Here is a 14,191-nt window from a genome sequence, read left to right as displayed (position 1 = left end):
TACATTTTGGTTTTTTAAAATTCGATTTCATTTCTGAAAGTGCCAAATGATTTTTTATTGGCCAATATTGCTTATTGAAATCACTGTATATATATATTAAATCATTACCATTAGAACCACCTGTGCGGTACCAGATTTTTAGTATTTACTGTCATTTTTGAATAATACAAATCCCCAAGCGTTTACTAATGTCTATTCATTGCTACAAATAGATAAGTCTTGCTATAGAGACTTCTTAGAAAGTACATAGTAGAGCATTTTGATATTTTATAAAAGGAGGTTGGTGTAGGACAACTACATGATTTCCACTTGAGGATACGCGTGAATTTATAAATTATATATGATGTGGGTTTGGTATTAACTACTGATAAAAACGTAAAAGGAGACAGCATAAGGAGGTAGGGTAAAAGGGAGATCGTGAATGACTTTAATGGAAGATATATCCTTAAAGCCTTCGGGGAGGTATAGCACTAAAGATAATGGTAATGACCATAGATACCACAATACTGGCAATTAATAGCCAAATAGATCGGGACCATAAAATTTCTTTGACGCGCGGTTGGGCGATCTTGTTGAACCGGAAAGTAACGGTCTCACTATATATAAAGAATAAAGATTTCCGTGAAAGTGAGCGTCTCTAGTATCAATATCTTGTATGGCTATTATGGTTATAAACTTGCCTGATATTAAACAGAAGTACCCATAGTGGGTCCAGGCCTGTAAGGAACACAAAGACGTTGTATATGCCAACCCAAAACGGAACCAATGCCTAAATAGATAACAGTATAAGTTTTCATAAACTAAGAAGAAAACAGTACAAAAATAACTTACCCCGAAGCGGGAATGCCATTGTGGATAGCCAAGGAAAATCAAACTAAGCGAAGTTGCAAATCCTGCCAATAAGCCGAGCAAGCCGATTGCCAGTCGACCAAGTTGCTGCCAAAGAGTAACATTTCCCCAAACCTTGAGACGTAAGAATTTTGGGTATGCTTGTCTCTGCATAGCCTCAAACGCATACTGTTTGGCATCAGCATAAACCAACGGGTCATCGCGTGGTTCAGGGCCTTGTAATGCATCACGGATAGCCTGACGTATAGGCGGCGGCAGCTGGACCAATTCCTTTTGTGCAGATGGAACGATGTATTTTAGCAATATTCTTTGGGCAGAATTGGCTAGATCCTGTCTGTTTGGGGGTAAAACGGATGGATTACCGGAAACCATACTTTCGGTTGTCAAAACTCCTGCTGCTTCTTCATCAACTGGCTGTCGGGGTGTGACCGTAATAGAAGGGTCAATAATAGGTGGACGAATGACAGGTATGTTTGATAGTCCCGAAGATTGAGAGATGCGTATACTATTACCGGACCGTTCACCCAGGTCCATAGACCGAGGTGGCTGAAGATGATGTGGTCTTGTAGTGGGTGATGACAAATGGGACAAACCGGGACGTTTTTCGTCCATTGAGCTGGTATGCGAGAGTCGACTCAACAGACGATTTGACTGGTAGCCTTCCGCAAGATCTTCTTCCGTCACAAATCCGGATCGTTGGAGAGATTTTATATAACGTTTCCAAAGTAATTCATGGTGTTTGACGTCGAGATAAAAATCGAGTATTTCTTCCATGTGGAGACGGTCTCGCATTACTATGTAAAAATTATATAGACATACAGGCGGGAGAGTCCGACGATTCAGGACATCATCCAAAGTAGGAAGATCACTAGGGATCGCCTTGGTGGTCATGTTCAATAGCAATATCTATTTTTATTAAGCAGTTTTTGTATATAGTAGAGTAAGAGTAAAAGAAAGAAAGAAAATAAGATAAATATTGGGATGAAAATAGCTGTTATTTGAGTGGTAAACTTGAGAATAGTTCTGTCTTGAGCTTGTTACACCATTTATTTTTGTTGATTTCTCTACAACCATTCAAGAAAGTAATGTCGTGGTTTTAAAATATATCTATTCGAAAATATTTTTATTTTCTCTCATTAATGGGAAGCCTTTCGTATATACCTATTTCTTCATATGATGGGAAACTTTAGTGAGCAGCCTACTGCAAAGTACTATATGTATTTGATTAAATGCATATGCAAGTATTTTTTTTTGCTGTTAAGCAACTCAGAAACAAGGCTTGTTCTTAAAATATGCTTTGTGCAGGACTGTCACTTTAAGATATCGTTTCTAGGAAGGCATGCCTTGGCAATATTTCTACCAAACTGTTTTGAGCTGTTTGTTAGTTTTTACATAAATTAACAAGTACATAGATATATAAATACGTATGTATAGACATATAGACATGTATATATATATATATAGAGAGAGAGAGAGATTTAGAGAATATATCTAATAAAGAAGAACAATAGTAAGAGATTTTATAATAAAAAAAATAGTGTAGGTAAAGAAGGGATATAAATTAAATTTATGGAAAAATTAAAATTTAAAGTATTGACTTTCCTTTTCTATTCTAATGATCAACATTACAACCACCACCACCACACCCACTAACAATGCTCTCGAAATTGCCAACGAAATTTTGGAATTAATGTCAAAGGTTCGCAAAGAACTCAATCTGTTACCACCACTCAATGGAATTAAACGTAAATTACCTGACGAGGATGAAGATGTGTAAGAACATTACAATCGTTGCATAAACAACAAAATATTTAAATCGTATTTTGCCAAAGGCACAAACGTGTAAAGCTTTCTCCTTCTGATGTCAACCGCATCTACGATCGCAATGAATTCCTTGGACGACTCAAAACATACCCAGGGATATACATTTATTCTCGAAGACCAGTATCAGCCGTAGCTTGTGCTAAGAATGGGTGGTATTACGAAAAGACAGTCGAGTCCCTAGATAATGATGTTGGCCTATTATCATGCAAAGACTGTAAAGGAACTCTGGCTGTTATTGATCTATCGCCTCATGATCCATCTAATCCGCAAAGTAAATATCTTCATACATATTGGATTGCTATACTTTCTGTAATTTATGCTAATGTTTGCTTAATTTTTTGAAATAGTCAATAAGATTATTACCATCTATGAGGAAGGTCTAAAGGCGTATCATAAAGAAGGGTGTTTCTGGGAATTTTCACAGTGCAATGGTACTTTTTTTAAGGAATGGATAAACCCCATGGAAACGAAATAATAACAAACTCGTGGTCAACTGTTTAATGTGTAGATTATGTGAATAGCTTTCCAATAAGTACTTACAAGGAAGCATTAGAACTTGTGTGTACTCAAGGAAAGCTACTCTACAGTCAACAACATATTTTGCCAAATATTGTTGATCCATTGGTAAAGAAAAAAAATAGACTATAGAAAGAATAGCTTATTCATGAATAATATGTGTATGTACGCGCTATTTGCAGGATAAATACCAACGACGAGCAGTCAATCAAGTTGCCCAGCACTACGAGCATAACAAAGATGAGGCAATGGCAATTGTCACCGATTCATCGTTAATCACTGCCTACACTCTTCCTCTTTATGGTTGGAAACTCAAGAGTACAGAAGTACCCTACCTTCAATGTGATTCGTGCTTCCAACGTTACTCTCTGTCGCAAGAAAACAAATCCGATCAGTTTGACGTGATTAAAGAGCATCGTCCTAACTGCCCTTGGGTCAGTTCGACTGATGCCCTAATTTATAGACCTGGTTCACAGCAAGGTTTAATGAATGGATATGGGTGGATGCTGGGATTTGTGAATAAGGAACACCTTTTGCTACTGGAGGCTTTGGAGTCTAACCGAACAGCATTACAACATTTGAGTGATAAGAAAGATGCCTTGCGTAAGAAGCTAGAAGAAGATACCAAACGAATCCTACTGGCTGCCTCTAAACCATTTACTCCATCCCCAGAATAGACTTTGTAATATATAGATATATAAAAGAATACCAGCATAATAAACGAGAAATTTGGAAGAATATAACAAGAAAACAAGTCTTTAGTTAAAATATTAAAATGCAATTTTATGTGTTCCTTCATCTTCATTTTTGTTTATAATGTAAAATAATAATAATACACACACAATATCTCTTTGCAGTGATATTATATTTAATAGTAAGATTTTTCTTTTATAAGAAATTAATCCCTTCCCTAAATAAATTAATTAGATTAGTAGACACCTTCAACAAAAGAAGTTCAAAGGCATTAATTAATTAATGCATCTAAATTGTGGTTTGAACCTTTTAAACAACAAACCAGTGGTAATTAAAGTATAGAAGGCGTTAAGCGGATCCACTACTTCTAAATAGTATATTGCTTGAGAAGTAACGCGTTTGGGCTATCGGTACCTCTGTTAACCTGTGGAAAATAAGTACACAGATTAAACTCTGTTCTTTTTGGGCATCAAAAAAAGTATTTATTTTTTCAGCTATTTTCATTTTTTTTTTTTGGTTTTAAATTTTCCTTTGGCAACAGCGGTGTTTTTATTTCATTTTTATTTTTTGCCCTATTTTAGAGTGCTTGATTTACCTACCTGGTTAGATAGAAACCACTCTATTCTTTTTAAGATGGATGAGATCAATGCATTATTAGAGGAAACAAATCTCGCTTCTTTAAGAGACAATGGCTTAATTATAGTGTCGATTGTCGGAAATGGGGACTTTCGACCATACTCTGTTCATGGCAGCGGCACAATGACAAACACCACAGTAGTATTAGCCAATCGCATGGTTGGCCAGGAGGTGTTTGTACCAAGAAATAAGGTGATACACGCGTCATTATCTCGGTGAAAGGCTGTATCTGACATTCTTGTTATTCATTCAGCCACTTAAGGATGGCACAATCGAGGTAAATGAGACAAGAGTATATTGTAGAGTATACCTAGAAAAGGATACATAATATAAGACAGGTTGTGAAAGCGTGCCAGCTATTCGTGGATAAAAAAGCAAAGATTGCCTACCTGTACCTTGATTCTGTTGTCACAACTGAAACCATGGCAGAGATGGCCCAAAATTCGGATACAAAGGTACACTATTTATTCAATCTTCTTTATTCAATCTTTTGTCTAAGCATATCGACTTTAGAATATGCAAGATCAACTAAAGGACGAAAAATTGACGACTATGAAAGGCCTATTGATCATGTTACTCATGTCGCACTTGGTGATTGTACGCAACCAAGAACATTATGAAAAGAAAGAGTGATGTGTTGCAAACACTTACTGTTTAGTCTATCCTACCCCCATCTGTATTACCTGCCGAGTTCTTATCAACATTGTCAGCACTAAGTCAAGTCAAGCAAGGAATCTACACACATCTTTCTCAGCTTCAATCAGCCTGCTGGAAATGCTGGGATATCAATGTACCTAATGCTCTCTTTGAAAGAAAGGAAGGGGAGTACAGAAGAGAACGTGAGCGTTTTTATCCCAATTTGATGGGCTGGTGGGGGCCTGCAAAAGGTGTCCCTATGATGGTGTTTGTTGCAGCAGAGGTAAAAAAAAATCAAGCTGTGATGGGTCTCAATTGATCCAACATCAAATAGGCAGCTATTCCAAACCTAGATACAACCCCCCGTGCTGGACTTCCAATGGCTATCAAACGCCATCAAGAAACGTTACAGGTTAAGTTGAAGACTATATTTCGAGCCATGCATTTGATACCCGCTGCTCCTGAAAACAATAACTCACATCCTCCTGTAGAAGTAAGGTAAGTTAATAAAGGTGATTTTATGGTAATTTTTACTTTTTATTTTATTGATTTATTTTACAAAAAAAACAAACAATGTATATATACATTTCACGACAGATCCCTATTTGCACTTCCAGCCACTCAGTCGTTTATACATATTGTTCCTGCTATACCTTCACCTGCGAAAGTTCCTGAATCTGATGATTTCTCATTTGATCGACCAATGGATTTATCCGAATGGTTGGAGAAGTCAGCTGTTATAAGCGAGGAAAAGATTCAAGAAAAGAGCAAGGATAACAAAAATATTCAGTCTAGTCAATCGATGCTTGAAGAATGTGGTGATAGATTATTACGCAACTTTGTCTCTCATTGGGTCAAAGCATCAACCACACGGCACCCAATGCACGCCCAGACTAACCACAACAGCAGTAGAAAAGGCCATGATAGCAAATCTAACCATGTCCCTCTCCCTACTGCTTTGCAATTTGTTTCTGCTCTTATGCCCTTACGCACACTGACTTACAACCTTCCCCCAGGACCAGATGGGCAGGATTTCAAAAAAGCAGTCATTGCACAGTCTCCGGGAGCAAAAGGAATGATCCAGCAAATCGAGGTTATTTTGCGAAAGAAGACACGGGATGTAGTAGACATTGAAACCTTGTTTTCAAAGAGGTAAGTCCAATATATTTTGTTTGATTTTTTTTGCTCACATTTAATTTTTTTCTTAAAGGCGTGTGCTTGCCCAATGGAAGTAATAAAAGAAAACAACCGATACTTAGATTGTTCTTTAGTGTCATTTTTATCGAAATTTGGGCAATATATGTCTTTGAAACTGCTGTCTGTATCCCTAGCAGATAACTTGTTGTATACGCAGACTAGCTCTAATATTATTAGCTTATATATGATATGCTTCTTTGCCGAAATAAATCTCGCCAAATTACTTTCTCTCCATGAGTAATGTTCCTTTTTTATTTATTTTTATCTTATACTGGTCAAATGAAGATATGCATTCACAAAAGAAAATATACTCAACACTTATTATTGTTTCTCTGTGACAAGGGGATATATTACTGTGGGGTGTTGGTCAATATAAGATGATTCCGTGATGGTCGCTTTATCTTGTAAGTCCACCCTCAGGCCGTCAAAAGCAGGTCCAATATGCATTTTTTCAATAATTGCCAATTTGGAAAGGTCCTCGACCATTTTATAGTGGTCTAAACGATGTGCGAATCCAACAAGATAGGTCTTTAGAGCTTTAACTTCTCTGGCTGCGTCGATAGAATCGTGGAGCGCAAAATGGGAAGCATGGGTCACTTTCTCTACATGTTTTTTAATTCATTGAGTTCTCAAGTCTTACAGTTTTCACAGGTCAGATAGTTTCATTTACCTCTCAAACAATCGACAATAAAGACACGAGTCTTTCCCTTAATTTGATCCATTGTCTCTGGAGGAATAAAATTCGTATCCGATATGTAACTCACACCTCCGAAATGGAATCCATAACAAAGGTAGGGTTGACCAGTAGTAAAGTAGATTCCATGATGTACTTTATAGATTCAAGACGACGACGACAACAAATGAAAAAAAAATAAGAATAAAAATAAATGGAGATTGAGCTACTGCTTAATAATAAGAATTTACCTTTGAGTGGTGTAAATTCAAGTCCTGAAATACTAAATGTTTTCTTGGGATCAAAAATATTATACTTAAAAGTAGCAACATCTCCTCCACCTACAGAAAATAATTAATAAAAGACTTTTCTGAAATCTCAAACAGTACCTGTGGCATGTATACTGTCCACAAGATAAGGAAATGTAGATGCAACTGTTTCCATAGTCTCTGGCGAGAGATAAATGTCAATGTTTTTTTGTATGGCTCCATGAAGTGTCCACTGACGAAGATCGTCTATTCCGTTCATTGCGTCTGCATGACCATGAGTCAATATAACACCATCCAGCTCTCGGATACCGTAACGAGAAAATATCTCGATTGCACTTCCTAAGATATATATATATATAAATATTTAATTTATATTATTATTTTCATTGATAGAAACCATACCATAAAATGTCTTGCCGCAGTCTATCAGTACGTTTCTATCCGAGTAAATTATTAAGTATTATTATAATAATAGTATCCCAAAAAGTACCTCACTCTATCTGTAGGTTTATCGCCATTGCGTTTGAATCGAACCACCATGGCCGTATTTTTTCGCATGTTCTTCCTGCCTTCAGCCGTGATGGCTGAACGACAAACAGTACATATGGTTTTAGGGTGTGTCAAACAGTTAATATTTGGTACACCTGCCGATGTTCCTGTGCCAATGAACACGATCTCAACTAGGGTTGCCATGAATGTAAATGAGGGATCTAGTAAATGTCTCTCTCTTTTCTGCAAAGGTTATTTCTATAACCCGTCTAAAGATCGGACCGTGAAATATAAATTTCCGAAGAGATGTGGGCGGAAGCATAAAGGTAACAAGATACAAAAAATAGAATCTTGTACCTGAATACACAATACATAATACCCAAAATATAAATACATGAAGAAGACAGAATTCTTCATGGAGATCAAATAAATTATACGGTATATTATTTTGTTAAGTAGTATTAATTGTAACAATATAATAAGAAGCTATATTCATTAAAGACAGAAAAGCTCATTGCTTGTTCAATAGTACTATAATATGCTTGCTGTGTTAGTATTTGTTCTTGGTGTTGGTTATATGATACAAATTAAATGAAACGTGCTTTACGGGTAAGTCTTATATAGAAATAAAATTATTTTAATATATTCTCGAAAAAAGAAAATGCCCGAGCTTACAAAAAAAAAACAAAAAGTATCTGCCAAAACCAAGTGTGCTGTGTTTTCACTAGTTATTCATTAACTTTGAATATAAGGATAAATTTGCTTATACATTATGGATCATTTTATGGCTGTATTTGTATTTTTATTTTAAGGGGGTAAAACGATATATGTATATTGTGTGGTAGATTGGATAAATATATAACATACTTCCCACAACAACAGAATATCTATAGATGCTAGAATATACGGTGTGTATCTTGTCTATAAATTAGACATGATAAACTTTTTGTTTTTTTTTCTTAGATGCGGTTATCGCGCAACAGGCGGGTAGTTTCTGTAGATTCTGGCTCGGGTTCTTGAGTCTGGAGATCAGATAAGCCAAGACGCTTGTTTCGGAAATGCCAGACAATACAAAGGATCAAAAGAGATCCTTGTAGGAGACCTGTAATAAGGTAAGTGATCCAGGCGGTCCAGTTTGTGCCTGGTCTTGTAGCAAGGGAGTAGACAAAAAGAGCAGATCCTAATATATAGAAATACAGCACACAAACAAATACACGCGCAACGTGCTTAATACTGGTATACTTTATTATTGCTTTTATTCTTCTTACCAGGTGTTTGAAGGCACATCATTGGGATACTCAAAGCGCCAACAGACTATATGGTAAGTCATAATTAATTGAGACCATTTATTTGATGTTATATGGCGAGCCAGTCAAACTTACCTTGCGCTTCCATGTCTTCCAGATCTGAGGAAGATATTGGAATGTGGCAAGGATCATGCTAAATACGCCCAAGAATCCAGCCCAGAGATCTGTCTGCCAGTTTTCGGGACCTCCGACTAATACCAAAAGTAAGACTGAGATGATGACAGAAATAACAAAATGACCAGTGGTGACTGCAGCGACAATCAAAGAAACCTTCCATTCAGCTGAAATGGGAGGTTTGATTTTGGAGGGTAAATCCAAGTGAAGAGAGCTAGGCATATGGGCACCATGCTTTTTGTTTTCAGGGAAATAAAGAAGGAATAAAACAAAGCTAATAGATGGGTTATTAAACATATTTATCCCTTTAATTTCAGCTAAGATTAGTCCAAATAGAAGATAATTTACATCGTGCAGAACATTGCCCATTGAAGGAAGATCTGATTGACACCCATCAATCCCTCTACACATGCACCAGTAGACTATTGAAAAGAAAATTAATAATCAAATCCCAAAAAGAATCAAACGATATAAACGTAGCCTCTTACCAGAGAGTGACAACAAACAATTGCATCCCACTGCAGGAGAATGATATTGAGTAAACTAGAGGTAGATGAGATGACACCTAGGAGCAAGAACCAGGCACTGAAACCATCGCTGGTTTTGTTGATAATAATTCTTGCATGCTAGAAGAGGTGAGTTAAAGTCTTGGTTACCGTTAAAAGATTCTTACTTGAGGAAGATAGGAGATCACTAGTCCAATGCACAGAAAGATGCTAATGAACAAAGTAGTTTTGTCATGGTGAGCTTCACACTGTCTCGGGGTTGGTTCGGAATCCAGCATTGCCTGGACAGACAATTGAACTCCGTTAACTATTTCCATTCTTGATGTAAGTAAAAAAAGAAGAAGAGTTTGAATTTTCCCGTATTTTGTCTATTAAATATTAAATATATTAAAGGGAAACACTAAAGCCAAATCTTCGTGACCAGCAATAATAAGAATACTAAAGAATAAGAGAGAGAGAGACAGAGAAAAGGTAAAACACTTTACATAGTGAGATGAACACAAGCCAGAACGAATAGTAAACAAGCGGGCCAGCTCTTTGATTAATCCGAAACACAAGGAGAGGCTAGGAGAGGCTAGCTTAGTCTATGTTTGATTGACTTGGCTTTATAAATAAATAAATAAAACATTGTCAAGAGGAATACACTGGCGTCATTTATCTTGACAGGAACACCAAAAAAAAAAGATATTTAATTTGAAACGCCCGATTTTTCCGAATTACAGAGACATTTTTATTTAAGCCATTGATTCATAAATCCACCTTTATCCGACAAAACAAAAGTGAGATTGTTTTCGTATATAGCCATCAGTGATTGTATAATATACACTATTTCTATACTCAAACACCACATACTCCTTGCTTGTAAGGGAGTACAATCTTATTTGTGTGTGTATGTTTGTTTGGTGTGCTTCTTTTGAATGTGTCACAAATCTTGTCCTTCCATGGCACCCGCAGCAAGCTAAATTGGTGTGGAAATTTGTATGGAGTTTGACAGCTGAAAATGAGAAGCAGTAAAACATCTTGACTATTTGTCTAGATACTCTTGCTTACGTACCCGACCAGAACATTATTTTTACAAATCAAAGCAAGTTCTATAGGCACCAAAAAAACTACACATGTTATCCTTTTATTAGATTTTCTGGAGAAAGATGTGTTTCATCAGCATTTCTAGGGATATGGTGTCTCTCAACGGTGTACAACGCTTTTAAACTTCTACCAGACTTGTATTACGTGACTATCTCTCTAATGTACTGCATCCAAAAGCCTCTTACAAATCGACAGACTTATTATGCCTCTCCATTTATGACCACCAAACAATCATTTATTTTCTTATATTATCTAAAATATGTGCTGCCATTTGCCTAATCTAGATCACCCCCAAAAAAATATTTCTTGACCATCTTTAGTTTGCCATTGGTAAGTCCATTATGCATATGATGCTTCTACGGATAAAATATTTCGTGTTTTGTCTTTCTCACTCTACAGATGGTATGGCCATCCTCGATCTAGTAGTACAAAAGTATATTTTCCAATCATAATAGCTCATTCCTTTTATTAACCTCTTTTTCTTTTTTTTTCTTGATATTTCTTTGACTCTTCTATGATGTATTTGTGCCAACATAAGCATATACTATTTTTCAAATGGTTATTGATATGTGGGCAACCACATCTTATAGTCTTAAAAAATACATTAGCCCTCTGATAGTTAAAGGAAACCACATGAAATAAAAGCGTATCTTTAACATCCAACTGATTCTCAGTGGTAATAACTAAACCAATTGAACATGAAGGATAAATATAATATATAAATATATATAGTTAAAGCTCGATATAGTGATATTTTTGTTTTGACCTTTTCAAGTCTGGCCATACCAACTTTCGCTATTGGACTTTTAAAATCTATCGATATATCCATGAATATGGGTTTGCTATTGGTCAGACAAGTACCAGCCATTATGGATTTACTTGCTATACAACTTTACTTGGTAAAGAAAAAAACAAATCTTTAATTTTTTTTGGGTGTATGACCCAAGAGAACTTTGAGATCAAGCATCGATATGGTGCAAATAATAACTAAGATTTTCATTAGTGAATGTTTTTTTTTTCAGTGAAAAAATAGAATGTCTTGATCAATATTTGCGCAATCAATTTTAAACAGAATTTAATTGGTGGATAGTAATGTACCCCAGCAAGTTACTTGGAGTTATACAGCTATTTTTCTAGATTGATGTGAAAGTAAAGCTGATTTCCTGTATTTAATTTGCCATTTTGATCAAAATGATCCTTTTTTTATATAATTATTCATTTCAGCTGTGAATTCAACGACTTTTAAGGTATGATTTTTTTGTTTAAATTGCTATATACATATATATATATAGTGAGAGTGATATACTTTTTGGTTTTTTTACTATTATTACTGTCAAACCTGTAGTGTATTTTTCCCAGTGTAATTGGCTCAATGAGTATTGGTATATTTCTAGAGCTCAAAATCTTATGTAGTTTTATTGAAAAATAGTTCAAAGGTTAAGGTAAATATAGCCAGGTTTATGATACCGAACAGAAAACAGAAATCAGCGTTACTTATATATAAATATATAACGCCACCAGATTTATATATGTTTGTAGTTGTACAGCATAAAATATAGTCTGCAATAACAGCTGGTGCATATATAACTATCATAGGATATCGATATAGGGTCTATCTCGATATATTTATAGAATCGTCTATAAGAAATATAACTGAAAAGAAAGGCCCATTTCGGCTCTTTCTATTTCGTACTATTCTGAACAAGAGGTGTCTTTTGCTATAAATAGTCATTCTTTATCAAAACTTTAAAGTAATATATATATTTAAACGTGCATATGCATGAAGACCTATGTAATTGAAACAGAGAGATTGCTTATGGCTAAGATTATTAAAGAGATATAGATAGGTAGAAAGAAGCGGGGCTGGTCTAAGTTTATTCACTTTCTGCAGAACTAATCATTAAAGTAAGAACCCAGAGTTTATTTATTTTTAACCCCTTAAAATCGGTTAGAAAATTATACTTTGAAATATTTGATTTTGACAAACAATCTTCTAATGAATTATATCCTTGGTCCCTTTACTGCAACTCTTGCTTATATTCCTAGACCTAAGAATATTGTATTTGTGGTTGATATTTATAAGTCTAAATCATTAGATAGAGATATATAGGTATTAAAAGAATATTTTTATTATTGTTATTAAAGACGTTTTGTATTTCTTCCTTGGATCTTAAACCATAATATATTGGTTGATATAAATATTGAATACTTTTATTTATGCAAGATGTTGATGATTAGATTATATAATGTATTTCTAAATCATACCTGGGTGAGGTAAAGATGCATTCATGCCTGTAATTGTTGTCGCTGTTTTTTGATGTTGTTAGTGTTGTTATTGTGTGATATGTTTGTATCAGTGATACTCGGTTTGATTAATATATAATATTCTGGTTATCGACATTTCAGCATATACCCCCTTAAATATAAAGACCATAAAAAATAAAGAGAAGAATAAGAAACTTGTTAGGTAGAAGTTTGTATCCATAACCTAAAAAATCGCATCTCTTGGCTTATACGAAATGTGGTCCACTCCTCTATCTACAGCTGAAACGTCTTTGTAAATGATATAATACTAAATAGAACTTATGAATAAAACAAGATCATTTAATAATAATGCATAGGACATTGAACTACTTTTATGTAGTGATAATCCATTGCAAATATAAACTCAAAGAAGCTGTGAAACTTAAGAAACCAAAAGTGAAAATGCGGAGTAAGACTACCTAGAAAATTCTTGGCCATGGACGATCGCTATAAAAGCGATTGCAAATTGAAATTGATCATACACAGCATTGTTTTTTTTTGTTCTATTCTATTAAATGATAAACTTTTATATTTTACCACTAATATCATTGCTCTTTATATACGCCGAATCTCTTCCGTTGAGTGCCAATACTCACCCAAGTATATTGGAATCAAATCGGTTCAACCAAAGAGCATTAGCCGGAACAAGAGGTCGATTCTTACATGTTACAGGTAAGAAACACACCCCAAAACCCCTCTATACCTCCTTTTTTAAAATAATAATCCAAAACTAACCCCCCCCCCCCCCCCCGACATATATCCTTTTAATCTTTTACTTCTAGATATACATTTGGATACTCTGTATTTGGCTCACTCTGATCCAAAGCAGTTATGTCACCGTATGAGTAAAAAAAAGAAAGATAATATTGCTGGAATTTTTGGTGCACTTGGCACAAAGTGTGATTCTCCAATGACACTGGTAAGTAATAAAATCAACTAAAGAATGTATACTAACATTGATCTTAGGTTGAAGCATCATTTGATTTCCTCAAAAAATCTTTAAGTGATGTTGATTTTGTTTTTTACACCGGAGACACCGCACGTCATGTATGAAACTTTCTTTCTAGAACGACATGCCTTATCAATCGATTA

General features: G+C 35.2%; 7 protein-coding genes across 7 annotated transcripts in view; 4 read left to right on the top strand and 3 right to left on the bottom strand.

Moving 5' to 3' along the window:
* Nucleotides 1-445: 445 nt before the first annotated feature.
* On the bottom strand, nucleotides 446-1,740 carry PHYBLDRAFT_162649 (hypothetical protein; the record flags this gene model as incomplete). Its single annotated transcript, XM_018434675.1, has 3 exons — nucleotides 446-637; nucleotides 701-769; nucleotides 832-1,740. The coding sequence occupies 3 exons, from the start codon at nucleotides 1,738-1,740 to the stop codon at nucleotides 446-448; spliced, it is 1,170 nt and encodes a 389-aa protein (XP_018297632.1).
* Nucleotides 1,741-2,464: 724 nt separating this feature from the next.
* Nucleotides 2,465-3,940, top strand: PHYBLDRAFT_75569 (hypothetical protein; the record flags this gene model as incomplete). The annotated part of the gene is made up of 5 exons (XM_018443073.1): nucleotides 2,465-2,622; nucleotides 2,682-2,944; nucleotides 3,021-3,104; nucleotides 3,182-3,297; nucleotides 3,372-3,940. The coding sequence occupies 5 exons, from the start codon at nucleotides 2,465-2,467 to the stop codon at nucleotides 3,864-3,866; spliced, it is 1,116 nt and encodes a 371-aa protein (XP_018297631.1). The 3' UTR covers nucleotides 3,867-3,940.
* A 575-nt stretch (nucleotides 3,941-4,515) lies between these two features.
* On the top strand, nucleotides 4,516-6,389 carry PHYBLDRAFT_139620 (hypothetical protein; the record flags this gene model as incomplete). Its single annotated transcript, XM_018430257.1, has 8 exons — nucleotides 4,516-4,710; nucleotides 4,772-4,795; nucleotides 4,857-4,973; nucleotides 5,032-5,115; nucleotides 5,177-5,437; nucleotides 5,489-5,652; nucleotides 5,752-6,306; nucleotides 6,365-6,389. The coding sequence occupies 8 exons, from the start codon at nucleotides 4,516-4,518 to the stop codon at nucleotides 6,387-6,389; spliced, it is 1,425 nt and encodes a 474-aa protein (XP_018297630.1).
* Nucleotides 6,390-6,672: 283 nt separating this feature from the next.
* On the bottom strand, nucleotides 6,673-7,986 carry PHYBLDRAFT_162646 (hypothetical protein; the record flags this gene model as incomplete). The annotated part of the gene is made up of 6 exons (XM_018434674.1): nucleotides 6,673-6,953; nucleotides 7,022-7,180; nucleotides 7,276-7,365; nucleotides 7,414-7,632; nucleotides 7,696-7,730; nucleotides 7,784-7,986. 6 exons carry the CDS (start codon nucleotides 7,984-7,986, stop codon nucleotides 6,673-6,675), a joined length of 987 nt encoding a protein of 328 aa, XP_018297629.1.
* A 568-nt stretch (nucleotides 7,987-8,554) lies between these two features.
* Nucleotides 8,555-10,018, bottom strand: PHYBLDRAFT_27423 (hypothetical protein). Its single transcript, XM_018439911.1, has 6 exons — nucleotides 9,877-10,018; nucleotides 9,692-9,829; nucleotides 9,552-9,625; nucleotides 9,165-9,477; nucleotides 9,051-9,096; nucleotides 8,555-8,962 (listed from the first exon to the last, which is right to left on the bottom strand). Exons 1-6 carry the CDS (start codon nucleotides 9,985-9,987, stop codon nucleotides 8,742-8,744), a joined length of 903 nt encoding a protein of 300 aa, XP_018297628.1. The 5' UTR covers nucleotides 9,988-10,018; the 3' UTR covers nucleotides 8,555-8,741.
* Nucleotides 10,019-10,600: 582 nt separating this feature from the next.
* On the top strand, nucleotides 10,601-12,208 carry PHYBLDRAFT_162644 (hypothetical protein; the record flags this gene model as incomplete). Its single annotated transcript, XM_018434673.1, has 7 exons — nucleotides 10,601-10,719; nucleotides 10,843-10,932; nucleotides 11,080-11,125; nucleotides 11,441-11,471; nucleotides 11,528-11,694; nucleotides 11,829-11,884; nucleotides 12,088-12,208. 7 exons carry the CDS (start codon nucleotides 10,601-10,603, stop codon nucleotides 12,206-12,208), a joined length of 630 nt encoding a protein of 209 aa, XP_018297627.1.
* A 1,406-nt stretch (nucleotides 12,209-13,614) lies between these two features.
* Nucleotides 13,615-14,191, top strand: part of PHYBLDRAFT_58631 (secreted endopolyphosphatase) — a gene marked incomplete at both ends in the record, with an annotated part of 2,304 nt that continues 1,727 nt past the window's right edge. The window contains 2 exons of the mRNA XM_018440363.1: nucleotides 13,615-13,771; nucleotides 13,882-14,018. Coding sequence (XP_018297626.1) covers nucleotides 13,615-13,771; nucleotides 13,882-14,018 — 294 coding nt within the window. The remainder of the gene's footprint in view (nucleotides 13,772-13,881; nucleotides 14,019-14,191) is intronic.

This window comes from Phycomyces blakesleeanus, assembly GCF_001638985.1.
Source record: "Phycomyces blakesleeanus NRRL 1555(-) unplaced genomic scaffold PHYBLscaffold_2, whole genome shotgun sequence".
NCBI lineage: Eukaryota > Fungi > Mucoromycota > Mucoromycetes > Mucorales > Phycomycetaceae > Phycomyces > Phycomyces blakesleeanus.
The sequence above is the reverse complement of the archived record's forward strand: the minus strand, read 5'-3'. Positions and strand labels throughout refer to the sequence as shown.